At 36.6% G+C, this 16,275-nt stretch overlaps 3 protein-coding genes across 5 annotated transcripts; 2 read left to right on the top strand and 1 right to left on the bottom strand.

Moving 5' to 3' along the window:
* The first annotated feature begins 645 nt into the window (after window positions 1–645).
* Window positions 646–4,278, top strand: LOC112512383 (adenylyl-sulfate kinase 3-like). 2 transcript variants are annotated; one of them, XM_025118321.1, is made up of 8 exons: window positions 646–848; window positions 991–1,230; window positions 1,315–1,458; window positions 2,260–2,409; window positions 2,500–2,618; window positions 2,701–2,785; window positions 3,277–3,323; window positions 3,972–4,278. In XM_025118321.1, the coding sequence occupies exons 2-8, from the start codon at window positions 1,149–1,151 to the stop codon at window positions 4,068–4,070; spliced, it is 726 nt and encodes a 241-aa protein (XP_024974089.1). In that variant the 5' UTR covers window positions 646–848; window positions 991–1,148; the 3' UTR covers window positions 4,071–4,278. The 2 variants fall into 2 exon arrangements, with proteins under 2 accessions (XP_024974089.1, XP_024974088.1); XM_025118320.1 differs by having other exon boundaries at window positions 691–848; window positions 931–1,230.
* A 94-nt stretch (window positions 4,279–4,372) lies between these two features.
* Window positions 4,373–7,431, bottom strand: LOC112512384. Its single transcript, XM_025118322.1, has 4 exons — window positions 7,220–7,431; window positions 6,116–6,266; window positions 4,945–5,015; window positions 4,373–4,869 (listed from the first exon to the last, which is right to left on the bottom strand). The coding sequence occupies exons 1-4, from the start codon at window positions 7,418–7,420 to the stop codon at window positions 4,657–4,659; spliced, it is 636 nt and encodes a 211-aa protein (XP_024974090.1). The 5' UTR covers window positions 7,421–7,431; the 3' UTR covers window positions 4,373–4,656.
* Window positions 7,432–7,579: 148 nt separating this feature from the next.
* On the top strand, window positions 7,580–14,407 carry LOC112512048 (peptidyl-prolyl cis-trans isomerase CYP65). Of its 2 annotated transcripts, XM_025117839.1 has the most exons (11): window positions 7,580–7,899; window positions 8,059–8,121; window positions 9,079–9,182; window positions 9,712–9,803; window positions 9,895–9,984; window positions 10,086–10,161; window positions 10,258–10,625; window positions 11,491–11,747; window positions 11,913–12,201; window positions 13,702–13,809; window positions 14,038–14,407. In XM_025117839.1, the coding sequence occupies exons 1-11, from the start codon at window positions 7,772–7,774 to the stop codon at window positions 14,245–14,247; spliced, it is 1,785 nt and encodes a 594-aa protein (XP_024973607.1). In that variant the 5' UTR covers window positions 7,580–7,771; the 3' UTR covers window positions 14,248–14,407. The 2 variants fall into 2 exon arrangements, with proteins under 2 accessions (XP_024973607.1, XP_024973608.1); XM_025117840.1 differs by lacking the exon at window positions 14,038–14,407 and having other exon boundaries at window positions 11,913–12,227; window positions 13,702–13,788.
* The last annotated feature ends 1,868 nt before the right edge of the window (window positions 14,408–16,275 follow it).

The raw sequence follows: 16,275 nt of genomic DNA, 5'->3' as shown, positions 1-16,275 counted from the left end.
TGTAATAATAATAATGATAATAATAATAATAAAAATAAAACATAATTTGATGATTGAGTTTGACACTTTAATCTATACTATATTATAAAACACTCTCAAAAATTATTTTTTATGCATGAAATACTGTTTATTAATGTATATCATTTATACATTACTTAAAATTCAAGATTATAAATAATTTTACGTAAGTACAACTTATTAAAGCTTCATTTTTAAATTCGTGTAACTAACTGCAGATAAACATAATCAAATATAAGATGCACATCCATTTTAAATATAGAAAATTCTAAAATATAATTAAGATAATCATTGAGTTCTAATAAAATGTTTAATTATTATCCTTATAAAAAAATTATATTATTAAATAAAAAATAAATTACTTTGTTATTAAATTTAATAAAAAATTAAATTAAAGAAGTTACATAACAAAACGATAACTATTAAATAGTTAATTTGATATTAATATCAATTTATTTATTTTTTCAAAAATAAAAACATCACTATTTTTTTAAAACCACATAAAATCTTATTTTAATAAAAACTAAAAATTAAATCGAGATTTATTTTAATAAATTTTACGAGTAACATTTAGGAAGTGTTGTTTAATTTCTAAAAATTAATGCAATCTTTGAAGGTGGTGGATATTTATTTTATTTTATTTTATGGCAGGGGCTGCATATGAGCTGCGACAGCGAGCTCTGATGGAGGATCGGAAAACAATGGAGATCTTCAACTTCTTTTGAACCTCAATCTTCTTCATTCCCCCAAATCTACATCCACAGATTTTTTATTCATTAAATTCCATTCATTAATCGTGCATCCCATCTTTCTCCTGTTCGATTCAATAAGTATAAAACCTTCTTCCCATTCGAATCTATGTTGTCAATATACAATTTGATGTTTGTTTATTTCCTTCACAAATTTGTGTAGATTTGAATTTTCATGTTGTCAACTGGTTTCGCGCTCTAATTCGTCCGATGATTGCGGTAGGAAATTGGTCATTGATTTTCGAGTCTTCGCTGGGGTTTGACTTCGTTGAAGCCCAATCGACGAAGGTAGGGTTCGCGAACTTTCCGGCGAGGTTGCTCAATTGCCGAACGTCACCGTCGAAGAACTTGGTGCCGATCAAAGCAAAGGAAGCTTCGCGAATGTCTTCGTTAAAATCCGATATTGAAGTCGGCTCCAACGAACACGAACGTGGTATTATCAATAATTCGGATGATTCGAATGGTACTAAATCCGTAAATCGTGAGAGATGTGGATTATAAAGTTGATAATCTCGAATATTCTTTAACAGTTTCATGTGAAAAATAGGTTCGATTCGTCACGAAATCACCACAAAGGGAAGGAGATCCACGAATATTGTTTGGCATAAATGCTCTGTTGAGAAAATCGATAGGCAGGAATTGCTTCAGCAAAAAGGTTGTGTCATATGGATTACTGGGCTCAGTGGTTCAGGTTAGTCGATACTTTCAAGGCTATAGAAGTTGTGTTCATAACAGAACCTCCATTTTTTCAAAGTCTTAATTTTAACTACAGAGATTAATCAAGTCTTTTTAGATTTGAATATTTGATTGATAATTCATGCTCTATGTTAAATTATTTTCATCTTAGTTTATGATACTCATGTACGGTTATCAGGAGATAAAAAATGCTACAGAGTATTGTATATGGTTTTAGTTGATGTGTCCTCCTGTTTCTTGATGAACAACTGAAGGATACAAGCTGACTTTTGTTTTAGGGAAATTGCCCAAAATAAGCATTTTGGACTGAACGATTCACTTTATGCCGTTATTCTACTCAATTGACCAAAATGTCGTAAATAGCACTGCTAGCAACTTGCAAAATCTACTTTTTATGAATATAGTATCACTTTTGCACACGGCTAAAGTACTACGCAAGTTGTGTAAGTAGCAACTTTAGCACTATATCAACTTTAGCAAGCAACACTTTGGCAAGTTGCGAAAATGGCACTTCCACTCAGCAATTAACAATTAGCACTTTAGCAACTTGCGAAACTACTTTTATGAATATAATATTCATAAAAGTAGCAATTTAGCAAGTTGTTAAAGTGCTAGTTGCGAACTTTTGGCAATTTCGGTCAATTTTGTAGTATCACAGGTCATTGTTTGGTTTTTATCTTGATGACCTGTAGTTTGTTAATCTTATACCCTTACCTATTAAAGTATATATACCACTAAATGCTGTTTATATGATTAACAAGCTATAAAAAAGGTTTAATTATGAATGCGACTTCAGGAAAGAGCACCTTGGCTTGTGCCTTAACACGTGCTTTGCATTCTCGAGGGAAGCTGACATACGTCCTTGATGGTGATAATGTCAGGCATGGTCTTAATCGCGATCTTACTTTTAAAGCAGAAGACCGTGCTGAGAATATACGAAGAATTGGTGGGTTCAGTTCTTATTTAGCTTTCATCTTAGTTGAGATTTGCTGCTCTGATTATGTTATAATTATGTTATATTATTATGGATTTTTAGGAGAAGTTGCGAAGCTGTTTGCTGATGCTGGAATTATCTGCATTGCTAGTGTGATATCTCCCTACAGAAAAGATCGTGATGCTTGTAGATCATTGCTTCCAGATGGAGATTTCATTGAGGCTGGTCCTATACCTATAAATTTTCCATTTTGATGATGTAGTTTACGTTTTGATATTGACTCGCACAGCTTGTGATTGACAGGTTTTCTTGGATATGCCTTTACGGGTTTGTGAGGCCAGGGATCCAAAGGGTTTGTACAAGCTTGCACGCGCTGGAAAGATTAAAGGTAACTGTAATTGCATTTTTGAACCAAACGAACCCAATATATTCCATATAGAGCTCGGATTCATTAATTTTCCTTGTTCCTATTGTGATCAGATGTTTCATAGCAAGGTCGATGATGAGGTTGATCATTCAAAATCCCTGGCCAAACCCTATCTCTTTACGAAGCATTGTCCATTGTTTACTCCCTCACTCTGAACCCTGAACTAATACGAAGGACTAAACTAACCTTACGTTACTTCTTCTACATGTAATTTATGGCAAAAATCATTGGAATCTAAAACTATCACATGACTTGATTAGTGTTTGTGCCTACCCGTCTTTGTGGGTTTATCTGAATCCCTATTTATATATTAAGCTTATAGTGGTTAAGTTCTTGTCCATGTGCATTTTTTTTTTGGCTGACTTGAGGTGGTTACTCAATTTGATTAGCTTGGGTTATCTGTTTCTTTAATTTAATCTTATGGCTTACATCTTCCACTATCATTGTGGCAGGTTTTACTGGGATTGATGATCCGTATGAGCCACCACTAGATTCTGAGGTACACTTACCCTTTAAATTTACATATTTGCAATTTGCAGTTCTGTTTGTACATGGACGGGACTGTACGGATGAGAGTAAGTAGACAGGTGAAAGAATTGCAGAAGTAGTTTAGTAATTTACCAATTTTGACACCTCTCTGAATTTCTATTCCACCTATTTTGGTGATACATAGTCCTGTCATGTCCCAGTCTAATGTCGTGCCAAACATGGGACAACAAATTTTTTGTTTTGTTATGTCCCATTTTATCCTATGTACCAAAAGCACTACAAACTTGAGTAATGACTAGTGCCAATGAGCCTTGTTGTGGTCCTAAAAGTTAAAATAGTCAGCCTGGTTTATTTTGTAGAATCTGTGCCTTTTTGTTGCCTATACTTCTTTTGTAATGGCCTGCTTGATAAATGGCGAAAAGAGTAAGCTATGGACACACCAACTAACTCAATCATAGTTAAACCAAACCAAACCCATGGTGTAAGATGTACACAGACCTGACCTCAAACTCAATGTTCTGGGGAGGTGGAATGTAGGTAGACATGACCTCTACCTTAACCATTGTTATCTTGGAGAGAGAGAGAATATGTGTAGTTTTATTCAAGTATGCAATTGAAAGGAGTTGTATATATACATAAATATTCTGATATGGTGCAGATAGTGTTAGAAGAGGAAGGAGATGTGTGTCCTCCACCTGAAGTTATGGCTGATAAAGTGATTTCTTATCTGGAGGGAAAAGGTTATCTGCAGGCATAATCTCTTTGAAATCCCAAATGTGTGTATATTTACACAACTTCTTTAAAAATAAAATCATTTTGTTTACGGGAAATTACTCGTTTCCTGGTTAATCGTTGTTAAAATGCAATATGTTGATTAAGGTTAAATTATGGGTTAGGATTCGGTAATTTATGATATATTTCGACTGTCGAACATAACTTATATCATATATGTATATTTACGTTTCATCCCTGTAGATATAATTCTGAATGTCATCCGTTGTGAACCAGGGAACAAACGACACATGAATAATGAATGTGGAGAACTTTGAGCCAAATGCATCACAAAATGAACACGTAAATTGGGGAATACAAAAATGTAGCATGAAGAAAAAAATTCAACCATGCATCTTCAAAACAATGAACTAGTAACCAAAACAAGATTCGCTTCTTAATGATTCAGAGGCTGAAGATAACCATGGGTGTCCAGATCAACTTGCACACACACCTCAACTCATCTCATAGGACCCTGAAGATTACAGTGTGGAAAATCCCCAGTGGTCCTGTAGACCCCCAAAAACGAGCCTTAATTTGCAAGTTGAGCTGGCCTTGAAGGTTAAATTGTTTTACTTGAACCGCATCTCTCTAGCAATAGCAGGCAGCCATCTTTCGCCTCGGATCTTTTTCAGCTCCGCAACTCGCTCTTCCTCTTTTTTGGCTTTTGCTTTTGCAGCTGCAGCTCTTGCTTCTATCTTAGCTAGAGACCTTTGGCATGCTTCTTTTGCTGAAACTATTATATCGTGCCCTTCAACAACAACCGACTTGAGTTGGTGTCTAAACTGCAAAAAAGATAGATTGTTGGGCGTAACGTATACCATTTAGCAAATCGTATATAACGCAATAAGGAATCACACCTTTTTGGATTTTTCGTTGACCTCTACGTTGGGAATGATTCTCGGTCGCTTTAGCGGCCCTTGAAGTTCATCTGGTACATGGATAACGAAACTTGAACTCCATGAGAGGAACAAAACCAGAATATATTTGGTGGATAGGGGTGTTTCATCTAGGTGGATCCAATCCGATCCAATCATCCATTTGGTGTTGGATTTTGCTATCTAATCCAATCCAATTAACGTTGGACAAACGATACGGTCCAATCAGAGACGGACCTAGAAATCTTTTCAAGTGGTGGCACCATTTTGACTATAAACAAATATATGAATTTTTTTTGCTTTTCAATATATGATTAGTTTATTGCTTTTCAATATATGGTTAGTTTATTGCTTTTCACATGTTCAAGTCTTTTATTGCAAGTTTCTTTTAGAAACATATAAATCTGGAATTAAAAACTAAAAATACTAAGAAAATGACACTAATGGGACTCGAACTCTGGTCTTGGCTAGAAAAAAAACCCTATAAACCAACTCTATCAAGAGAAACTTGTGTCCTCATAGTAGTTTCAAAATATATACAGTGGCACACAAAAAATTGATATGGTGGCACTTTTCACGACCCTATAATTTTCACCACGACGAGGGGAACAAATCGGTGGCTAGTGCCACGGTATGCACTACACTGGGTCCGTCCCTGCTTGATCCAACCCAATCCAATAGATGATCAGATTGGATCTCCTACATCTATTGGATATTACTATTGGGTATCCATTAGATCGGATTCGATTCGTCCAATATTTTGATCCAATATTTCTCCAATTAATCCACCATTTCAACAGATTATTCACATATTTTTTCTAATTTCTTAAAAATACACCACATACAAATATAAACAAAAAATATCTTAAAATATTATTGGTAATTAATATTTATTAGTTGGATGGTAATTGGATCGAAATGGGTTTGGTTTTATTGGATTTTGGACTGCCATCCCAGAACCGACTGATCCAATTTGGATGTCCAAATTTTGAATTCGATCGGATCCAATTACAATTGTATATCCAATTATGGTCGGTGGGTAGCACACCTCTAGGTGGAAAATTAAGGAATTAATTCAATAATACTCACGGATTTAGAACCGTGGCTAACATGCATCCTACGTAACCAAGATAACGAGTGTGAATCAACTTACCAACATGATCAAATAGTATGCCGGGTGGAGCATCTCTAAACAGTCTAACACCACCTCCATTTATCATTGAATGGTTTTCTGCAACTTCTGTGGGCTGCTGTCTCACTATTTCCATGCTCTTTTCTAACAAGTCATCCAACAGCTTCTGTGCCTATTGAAAATTGCAACCAATTATCGTGATAAACTAAACCAAAATAAGAGCCTGTTTGTTAGCAGCTTAACGAGCTTAATGAAACTCACAGCTTATTCAGTCAGCTATACATGACTGTTTCCTAGTGGCTTAATGGTATAGGAAGTGGCTTATTCAGTAAGCTTCTAGTGGCTTACTGGAAAGCACTATAATCATTTAGCCATTAGCAAAAATAGGTTTGCTTTGCTATTATTCAAATACAATATCCAAAGAAGGAACCACAAGCAACTGAAAAATCCAGAATAAGAGGCGGACGGCTAGTACACCATGTACAAATTCATTGGTTATGACTGAACCCTGAATTGCATTAGTGGCCGTTTACCAAACGCTTACTCGGGTAAGTGAACAAAAAGTCACGTTACTTTACCGGAAGAATATGGTAATAACAAAAAATCTTACCCGGTAAGAGCGAGACAAAGACCAAAGTCTTACCCGGTGAGTGAGGGCGATACTCTTGCCATGGTAAGCTCTTACCATGGTAGGCGCTTACCGGATAAATTGTTGCATACGATAACGTTTTGGTGAACTAGAATCTTACCCGGTAAGTAAACGATAGTATTACATTTACCGGTAAGCGCTTACCAGGTAAGTGTTTGATAAACGGCCGCTAAGTCTCTAACCATGCAAATTTATCAAATTCGATAATGAAATCAACACCAAATGGTGTGCATATTACATTGCCTTCAGAGGTTTACTGAAGCAGTGTATCTAGGTAAATTTTTGAAAGTTTCAGCAACCCTAAATAGCTTTCCTACAGAAGCAAAAAAGAAATCCCCGAATCCATTGAAATGAACTAAAAAGGGGGTGCAAATGTTTAACAAAATCAACAAAGCAATGATGCAATACAGAAATCATCTGATCATAAGTTATTGATAGTAAATTTCAATCCGACGGCATAATTGAAGAAGACATACCTTGATATGGTAGAGTTTGATGTTCTTGGTGTCCGCTTGTTTTTCACGATTGGAAGAAGCCACAGAACTGGTGGTTGTTCCATTGGCAACTGTAGAACGGTTAGAAGCTGCGGTGGATGCGACGGAGTTTATGGCGGCTCTCCACTCAGCGTCGCCGTCTTCCTCCCCACTGCTGCTGGAATCTCTACCATCACTGCCCATTTTACCCCCCAACGCCCAACGGATCTAAAACTTTCCCTTAAATGGGCCCAAATTTTGTTTAAATACCTTTTGGAAATGGGCCTGAATATGGGCCTCAAATTGTAGTCTCAGCCAGCGTCTCAGGTAAATATCAGGCCGAGTTGCCGACCACCGCAGAATTAAGCCGGCTCGGCGGAGTTATCAGCGACCACCGTATCAGATTTAGGAGCTGCAATCTTTCGGATACCGTTTCTCCGTCGGTAGGGATAATAAAGAGGAAAGGGGGTTCTGTTTGCGCTAATTTCAATTATTATCCTCGGCGAACTCTACACGAAACCCTAATTCGCCCGAAGTTAGAGATTTTGAAGAAAGATGGGGAAGAAACAACACAGCAAAGATCGGATGTTCATTACGAAGACGGAGTGGGCCACCGAGTGGGGCGGTGCCAAGTCCAAAGAACTGCGGACACCTTTTAAACGCCTTCCCTTCTATTGCTGCGCGTACACACTTTCTTCCTCTTTGTACTTCAATTTGATTTTCTATGTTGCCTGTTTGTGTGCTATATATATATATATATGTATATATATATATGTATATATATATATATATATATGTCTGTGATTTGAAGATTGACTACAATACTTGAATGCAATTTGCAGCCTGACATTTACTCCATTTGAGGACGCAGTGTGCACCAAGGATGGCAGTGTTTTCGATATCATGTGAGTGGTTCTTATCGTTAATGCTTCAGTAATTGACTCTCAGAAAATGCTTCAGTAGTTTGGGCTTCAGTTTATTGGATTTAAATCTTTATGGTCATTCTTCTATACGAACTTTGAGTTGAGAACTTTGATTTTTTTTGCTGCAACTTCTGAAACTTTTATTTGTGATCACCATGCTTAAGAACTTAGTCATCAATTGAATGTTTCTGTTATACGCCATTCAGTTTTAATGGTATCCCTGTGTTCAAGGAAACCCACCAAGTATGGATACTTAGGAGAAGCTACCAAGTGCGGTAACTCCGAATGAAACTACTTTTTAACTCGATAGAACTTCAGCTTGAAGTCACTCTGTAAATACGCTAGGCTGTTGAAGCTTTATTTCAGTTAACTTCTTTTCTCTTTCATGTCCTCTGGCAATTTCACAGAAAAGTTCATTGTGAAGTTCCTATTTTTTATGAGGATGGGGGAGTCATAGATCACTAGAGAGTAATGGCCTGTTTGTTTGCAGCTTAACGAGCTTAATGAGACTCGCAGCTTATTCGGTCAACTTACGTGATTGTTCGGTAGTGGGTTAATGATATAGAAAGTGACTTCTTCGGTAAGCGTCTTAGGGGAGACCTTTATGTATAAAGCCAAGTTTTTCCAAACCTGCCCCTCCCAATTAAAGAACACACTCCTTCCATCTATGAAAAAACGCTTCCAAAATAAACAATCTATACAAACAGATTAATCCACACAGATAGCTTTATCCATACAACACTTAATGGAAAACCAACCAAAGAGCCCAAAAGGTCAATTTACCCACCAACATTTCTTTTACCATCATTAGTTTGTGTTAACAAAAAAGTCTTGTAGAGTTTAGGTTCAATGCCAGTCAAATACCTTTTCCGTAGGTGTTTCTTTTTCCGTTTATAGAGTTTCCAGTTTTTTAGGTTATATATGAAATTTATGATGCAGGCACATTATCCCCTACATAAGGAAGTACGGAAAGCATCCTGTTTCTGGAGCTCCTCTCAAACAAGAGGATCTCATCCCACTAACTTTTCACAAGAATTCTGAAGGTACGATTGCATCTTCTCTAAGATCCCTCTATACGCATGCTTGTTCTGTAGTACTGGATGCACCAGCCAACTTGCTGTCTATTCTCTTGTTACATTGTAAATGTAAAGAATGCATATTTATGAGTCAATGCGTTAGTTAGATGGCTTTTAAGTTATGGCAGATAAGTTGAGTTGTGATTTGTGAATTATGAAAAGATTTTTAATCCTTGCTCTACCGTATAACTTATTTATCATATTGATGACTGGATGATGATTATAAATAATTAGGGGCTCTTTGGATATGTGTTTTCAGTTGACATTTTAATTTTATATTGGATTTTTTCTTAATTCTTGTCATAGTAGTTTTTGTATAGATGACTGGTTATCCTTTCCCAGAAACTTCTTTTCTTGCATAGCTCTAGATGCTATATAATGTCGCTTTCATGCTTTTCTGTAGTTCTTTAATATCCACTCTGCTATTTTGAACGTACCACCTTCCAACTTCTGTAGGAATTTCTTAACTTTTGGGAAATTATTCTCTATTTTGTAGGAGAGTATCATTGTCCTGTATTGAACAAGGTTTTTACAGAGTTCACACATATTGTTGCAGTAAAGACGACTGGAAATGTGTTCTCTTATGAGGTTTTTTTCTCTTTAGTCATTTGAAATGTATATTTCCTTATCCACAATTTTTTCCTCGAAACAAATGCATCCAACTCCATATCTTGTACAGGCAATCAAAGAATTGAATCTTAAAACCAAGAACTGGAAGGAGCTTCTAACTGATGAACCCTTCAAAAGGGAAGACATCATTACCATTCAGGTAATACATGCCTTCAATGTGTTTCAGACTTGTATGTGACGTAATACATAAATATCTAGTTTCAAATCTCCAAGTTTGCTTATGGATGTATGCCTTTGTAGAATCCAAACACACTTGACAGCAAAGCTCTTGTGGATTTCGACCATGTCAAGAAAAGCTTGAAACTTGATGATGAAGGTAATTTCCCTCTCTCTTTTATCTTTGCATGGACTAATCTATATATGCTCACTTAGTTTTCATTGTGATAATGGTAAATTTGAATTCACTTCTCAGAATTAAAAAAACTGGAGGAGGATCCAGCCTACAACATAAATGTGTCTGGCGATATAAAGCAGATGCTAAAGGAGCTTAAAACAGAGAAGGGACGGGAACTTGCACTACATGGAGGTGGTGGAAGTAAGGCACAAAATGAAAGAGCTGCTGCACTTGCTACCATTTTAGCTGCTCGAGAACGCATTAAAGATAACCCCAAATCAAATGATGAAGTTAAAGCTCAACAGGCTTTTAGTATTGTTGATGCTGCATCTGCTTCTGTGCATGGAAGAAGTGCTGCTGCTGCCAAGGCTGCCTCAAGTGATAAAACTGCTGCTCGAATAGCCATGCATATGTCTGGTGACAGGACACCAGTAAACGCTAAGATGGTTCGCTTTCATTTTGAATCTTTACGTATGAACATCTATGAATTTGGTAAAAGAGACTTTCTTGGAATGACCAGTAGATGTACCCCCCCCCCCCCCTTCTCAATTTCTTTTGAACAGTGGCATTAAGTTAGAAAAACAATGGTTATACCTTACTGATTTACAAAGTCTGTCATTAAGGTTTGTGCTAGCAAAATCTGGGGCCATCAATGCTAATATTTCGTTATGTCTCTTGTCAAATAAAGAGAATGAATGCACACACATTTTATTGGATAAAATCAAACCCCTATGGTGCATTAGGGTCATCAATTTATTTGGCTGCACAGAAAGCTGTTTACATGATAGTACACAATCCACAGTAGGCTGCATATTACAAACCTGCGTACAAATAATTTTGTTAGACAAATTTTTACTAAGATGATAAATATAACCTTACATCTTCCAAGGAAATCCGTAAAGACAGGCCTCTGAATCTAGTATTTGTCACTGACCATGGTGAGGGATTAGCCCGAAAGAGTAAAGTAGGACTTAAAATGAGGCTGGGAGGGACCCCCCAGGGGGAGAAGGGGGTTCATCTTTTAACTGTCCAAAAGGTTCTAGAGTTTATTTCAACTTCAACCATAAAGAGGGCCATAATTTTCTTCAGTCTTTCAGGCCAGGTGACTATGTTCTATCAGAAAAGTTTGAAGTTGATTTTGACTATTTTAGAACCAACTTCAGGTTTGGATTTGGTGATAGCAGTTGCATTCCCATTCTTGCATATCTAAGTTTTAAGAAGGTCTAAAACATCCGAATGTGCTATAAATTCTCATTTATGATAAGACTGTCTCTCTCATATTGATAATTTATTTTTGTGACACCATTTTAGGTAAAGAGCCGTTACACGAGTGGTGCCACCTCTAGATCTTTCACTTCTACATCATATGATCCGGTCACAAAGAATGAGTTTGAATATGTGAAAGTTGAAAAAAACCCGAAGAAAAAAGGTTATGTTCAGTTGCATACTACCCATGGTGATCTAAATATCGAACTGCATTGTGATATAGCTCCAAGGGCATGTGAGAACTTCATCACTCTCTGTGAACGAGGCTATTACAATGGAGTAGCTTTCCACAGAAATATAAGGTATTTTCTATCTTGGTCTTATCTTTAGCTTCAATTCAAGGTCTCTGACATAAGAGACATTACCAAACCAAACCAAACCAAACCAAACCAAATGAGTCCAATATATGTTCGGGGGTAAGATGTACATAGATCTGACATAAGAGAACTTTATGATACAAATTGCAGGAACTTTATGATACAAGGTGGTGATCCAACTGGGACTGGGAAAGGAGGTGAATCTATATGGGGAAAGCCATTCCAAGATGAAGTAAACTCGAAATTGCTACATTCTGGGAGGGGGGTTGTCAGCATGGCAAACAGTGGGGCCCACACGAATGGATCGCAGTTTTTCATCCTGTACAAGTCTGCCAACCATCTAAACTTCAAACATACAGTTTTTGGTGGAGTTGTAGGAGGCATAACAACTTTGTCGGTGATGGAGAAGGTCCCTGTTGATGATGATGATCGACCTTTGGTCAGTCCTATCTCCTAATTTCTCAGGTTATCTTATATTTTCTGATTGGTATTGGCATCCATTTGCCCTTTGTTTTCATAAAAATAAACCATCTAATATCATGTCATCTTTACTCATTATTTTGATTTGGAAGTGCTTCTTGATAACTTTAACTTGGCTTCAACTCACAGTTGTAATTTATATGAACAAGCAAACCAAACTGACCCAGTAAATTCCATCTGAAAGTTTTTTTTTTTTTTTTTGGGGGGGGGGGGTTCAGATGTACGTAGCCCTGATCTCCACCCATTGTTTATGTGATGACCCCTGGCATATAAATTTATTGATGCCGTCTACATACATAACCAAGTTATCTTTTGTGCCATTTCCAATCTTTCATAGGTAACCAAGGGCTCCTGATCATCAAGAAATCCATGTTTTGGTCTTGGAAGTTGGTGGTTGTAAGTTGTAACTAGCTTGTCCGAGTATGAATTCCAGGTGTCATGACTATCCATGGGTTCACATGGTTCTAGTCGGTTAACCTTAAGGGCCGGCTCAACTGGCAAATAAAGGTCATACTCATGCTTTGGGCTCCTCCCTATAGGTCGCCTGTTCGAGTCTCCTTAGGGTCACTGGAAATTTTCTTGGCTTTTATCTTCAGCACTTGATGGATTAGTTGAGGTGTGTGCTAGCTGGTCTGGACGCCAGTGGTTATAAAAAAAAACGAAGTGTTATAGTCGGTTGTCATGAGGACCTATCCTAGAATGAAGCTTATTTGGTTGATATCTGTGAACAAAAACAACAATTAGAGTAGTCATAGTTATTCAATCATCTTTGCTAAATGGTATTTGCCATCACAAAAGTATCCTTACTGTACATGAAAATTTCGTCTCATGTATCAATCAACTTGTAGCTAAATGAAAATAGTCTGACAATGTAATATGACAAGTAGCTTATGTGGCATTATTAGGTCCCGAATAGTTAGAAGGGTTTGGTTCTTTGAGGGTGCATTTGATATTTGGAATAAGACGGGATACGACAGAAGAAGAAAAACCATCCCACATTTGGTGCAACATTACACCGCGATAGGAAGGGACCGAGTGAGACAAAAATGCGCTTTCTTGTCCCACCAAAGTAGGTGGAACAAAAATTAGGGAGATGAGATTAGATTTGGTATATTACTAAACTACCCATGTTAAGCTAAAACCCTAAAACCTTCCACACTTCTTTCATCCACCTCCCTCATTCTCACCCCTGCAGTTCTGTCCGCCTAACTTGCACACCTTCTCATCCTTAATGATTCTCTGACGAGCCTTATTCTTTGCTTTATTTGTTTTCGTACGTGTCTCTTAGACTTCACTTATATTTAAAGTTCGTATCTCATGCATGCTTCCAGAAATAAATCCTTTGTGCCAATGTCGTTAAACAGAAAAACGAACACTGATTCCTCTCATTTTTCTCTTGTCTTTTCCTATTATAGTGAGTAGCTGTACATTATAGCATGGTTCTTTTTGCCACTTGCAGGAAGAGATCAAGATAATTAGTGTATCAGTATTCGTCAATCCTTACTTAGAACCAGATGAAGAAGAGGAAAAGAATAACGAGGAGAACACCGTTGAGGATGAAGAAAATGTTAGTGTCTTCTTTTTTAACTACATAATATTCATATACAGCAAATACTTAAACATACTTCTCACATTTGGTGAAGTTTGAACCCTTGACCTCCTAAAAGCCTAGAATCTATCAGTAACCCAGGTACCGTTGGGCCAATGCCCCCTGTGGTGAATGTTAGTATCTTGGTGACCTTAACGGTGATCACTTTTCACTTCTATTTATGCATATTTTTGGTGCATTTTTCAGGAAAAGATCGGATCATGGTTTAGCAATCCAGGCACAGGAGCAGATCCAGAAGCTTCAGGTGGTGGAGTCGGTAAATACCTGAAAGCAAGGAGCGGTAAGACGGAGTCGACCGCTGCGGTCGATGGCGGTGGGCATGCGGGTCCTGCCGTATTAAAGAAAAGAAAATTGGGTGTTTCAACACAAGAACTGAAAGATTTTTCTGGGTGGTAACAAACACATTTTTTTTCCCTGAAGAAGCAACAAAAACATAGCCATCAGATTTTGTGTTATCCAGAATGTAGTTGTATTCTATGTACAGTTGATGCATTAGAGGAACTATCAAATGGTACAACTTTCAAAAATGAAAAGATAGAATAGAAGCAACAGCTGCATCTCATGTGCGTTTGGTATCTGGACGGGACAGATTAAACGGATAAGATTGAATTAAGGGTGAAAGCATTGTCGGATGTTTTAGGGTTTTCTTTTTCTGATTAACCTGGATATTCAACCCGCTATGCAAGCCTACTAATCCCAGAGCGACCACCTGCTTTGCAGATAGCCTGAAGTCACCGCATTTGAACCTCCGTGGCCACAAGGAGAATTTTTAGCTATCAACTATAAATGATTAGTACATGCATATCCATGATATCTATAAAGCAAGTGGTCGTTCTGGGATTAGTCGGCTCGCATAACGGGTTGGATATCCAGGTTAATCAAAAAAAAAAAATTATACCAACCCTAACTTTATTTGGATTGGTATCAGCTTTTTTCGGTTGATATATCTTGACATGATTTTGTATTAACATCAGAAATTTTCATAAGGTTATACGTTTGTTTTATATTAATATCTTTGTTAAATAGATGTACTAAAACAATGAACAGTTCGATAACATCACCTCCTTCCGTAAATGCCTTGCCTTGGGCGTGCCCACCCGGGTTCGATTCCAGGGGAGGACATGTTGTCTTTTCCGGTGCTTGCTTATGAGGTATCACAAGTAGGGTTCACAAAATGTGGACCACGGGGCCATGAGGTCCCCGCCATTAAACCTTTTTTTCGATAACATCACCTCTCGAAAATACCCTGACAATGAAAGTTAGTGCCGTTCGAAACGGAACACGAACCAATTTCAGCTATTCCGGCTTTTTATTGAGCATGGTGAAATCGTTGATATTTCTTCTATCATTGACATTTTCAAGCCTTCAAATAACCTTGTGAATATACAAATACTAATTGATACAAATTACAAGAATTCAGAATTAAAATAATTTATTTTTTTCTCAAAAAGTAATACATGACTACTTACTCATGTATGTTATTCTCATATAACCTTAATTGTTAATTAATAAAATTTTAGAAATAGAAAATAGAAATTTAGAATTTAGAAAAATAAAAATTAAGATAATATAAATTTCAAAATTTAAAATTCAAAATAAGTTGTATCAATGACTAAAGTTTAATATTTTTTAAATAAGTCAATATGGTACGGTAATACCGTGGTAAACGACTTCAAATGACATATATCAACCAACTTTACATAGTTGGTACGGTACTACCAACAAAGTAAAATCAGTACGGTTGGTACATGAATTGGTTGATTTGTTTTGATACAAAATTGACATCCCTGAAAAATATGTTAAGAGCATCTTGAACAAGCGCGAAGAATCGTGTGAAAAGGAAAGTTATGGTGAGAAACGTAACAAGAGATATGAACCCTTGATCAATTTTAATCTCATGCCCACCCATTAAACTAGTTTTAGATGAAATTGATCTGGTATATCTCGGTGCACCTCATTAGCGTTGACATTTAATTATGATTGATCCAAGTATGAAGATTTCTTCTTACGCTTTTCACCATAACTTTCTTTCTTACCGAACCAACTCTCTCGAACAAGTATTAAAATATTTTATCTCTTCTTAGAAATTTGAAAATTTCTCCATTCTCTCTATTTCTTTCTCTATTTTAAAAGAATGTTTAATATTTATTAAATCTCTAAAAAAATTAAAATGACATAATCTGTGGCGGAAGGCCATACAGGCCTTTAGGGTTCATGGCCCATGGGCTTTTTGATTCATTAAGTGTGTTTATATATATATATATATATATATATATATATATATATATAGGGGAACGTTCAAATAAAAACCACTTAATTTGTACAAACCGTACAAACTTCATTCAATCAATCATAATTTTTCATTTTGTTCATTTTTTTGTAATTATGAGAGGTTGATTAATCATTTTTATTGTGGAGGGTGTT

Source organism: Cynara cardunculus (genome assembly GCF_001531365.2).
Source record: "Cynara cardunculus var. scolymus isolate 2C chromosome LG 5, CcrdV1, whole genome shotgun sequence".
Classification (NCBI taxonomy): domain Eukaryota; kingdom Viridiplantae; phylum Streptophyta; class Magnoliopsida; order Asterales; family Asteraceae; genus Cynara; species Cynara cardunculus.
This window is presented reverse-complemented; position numbering and strand designations above follow the sequence as displayed.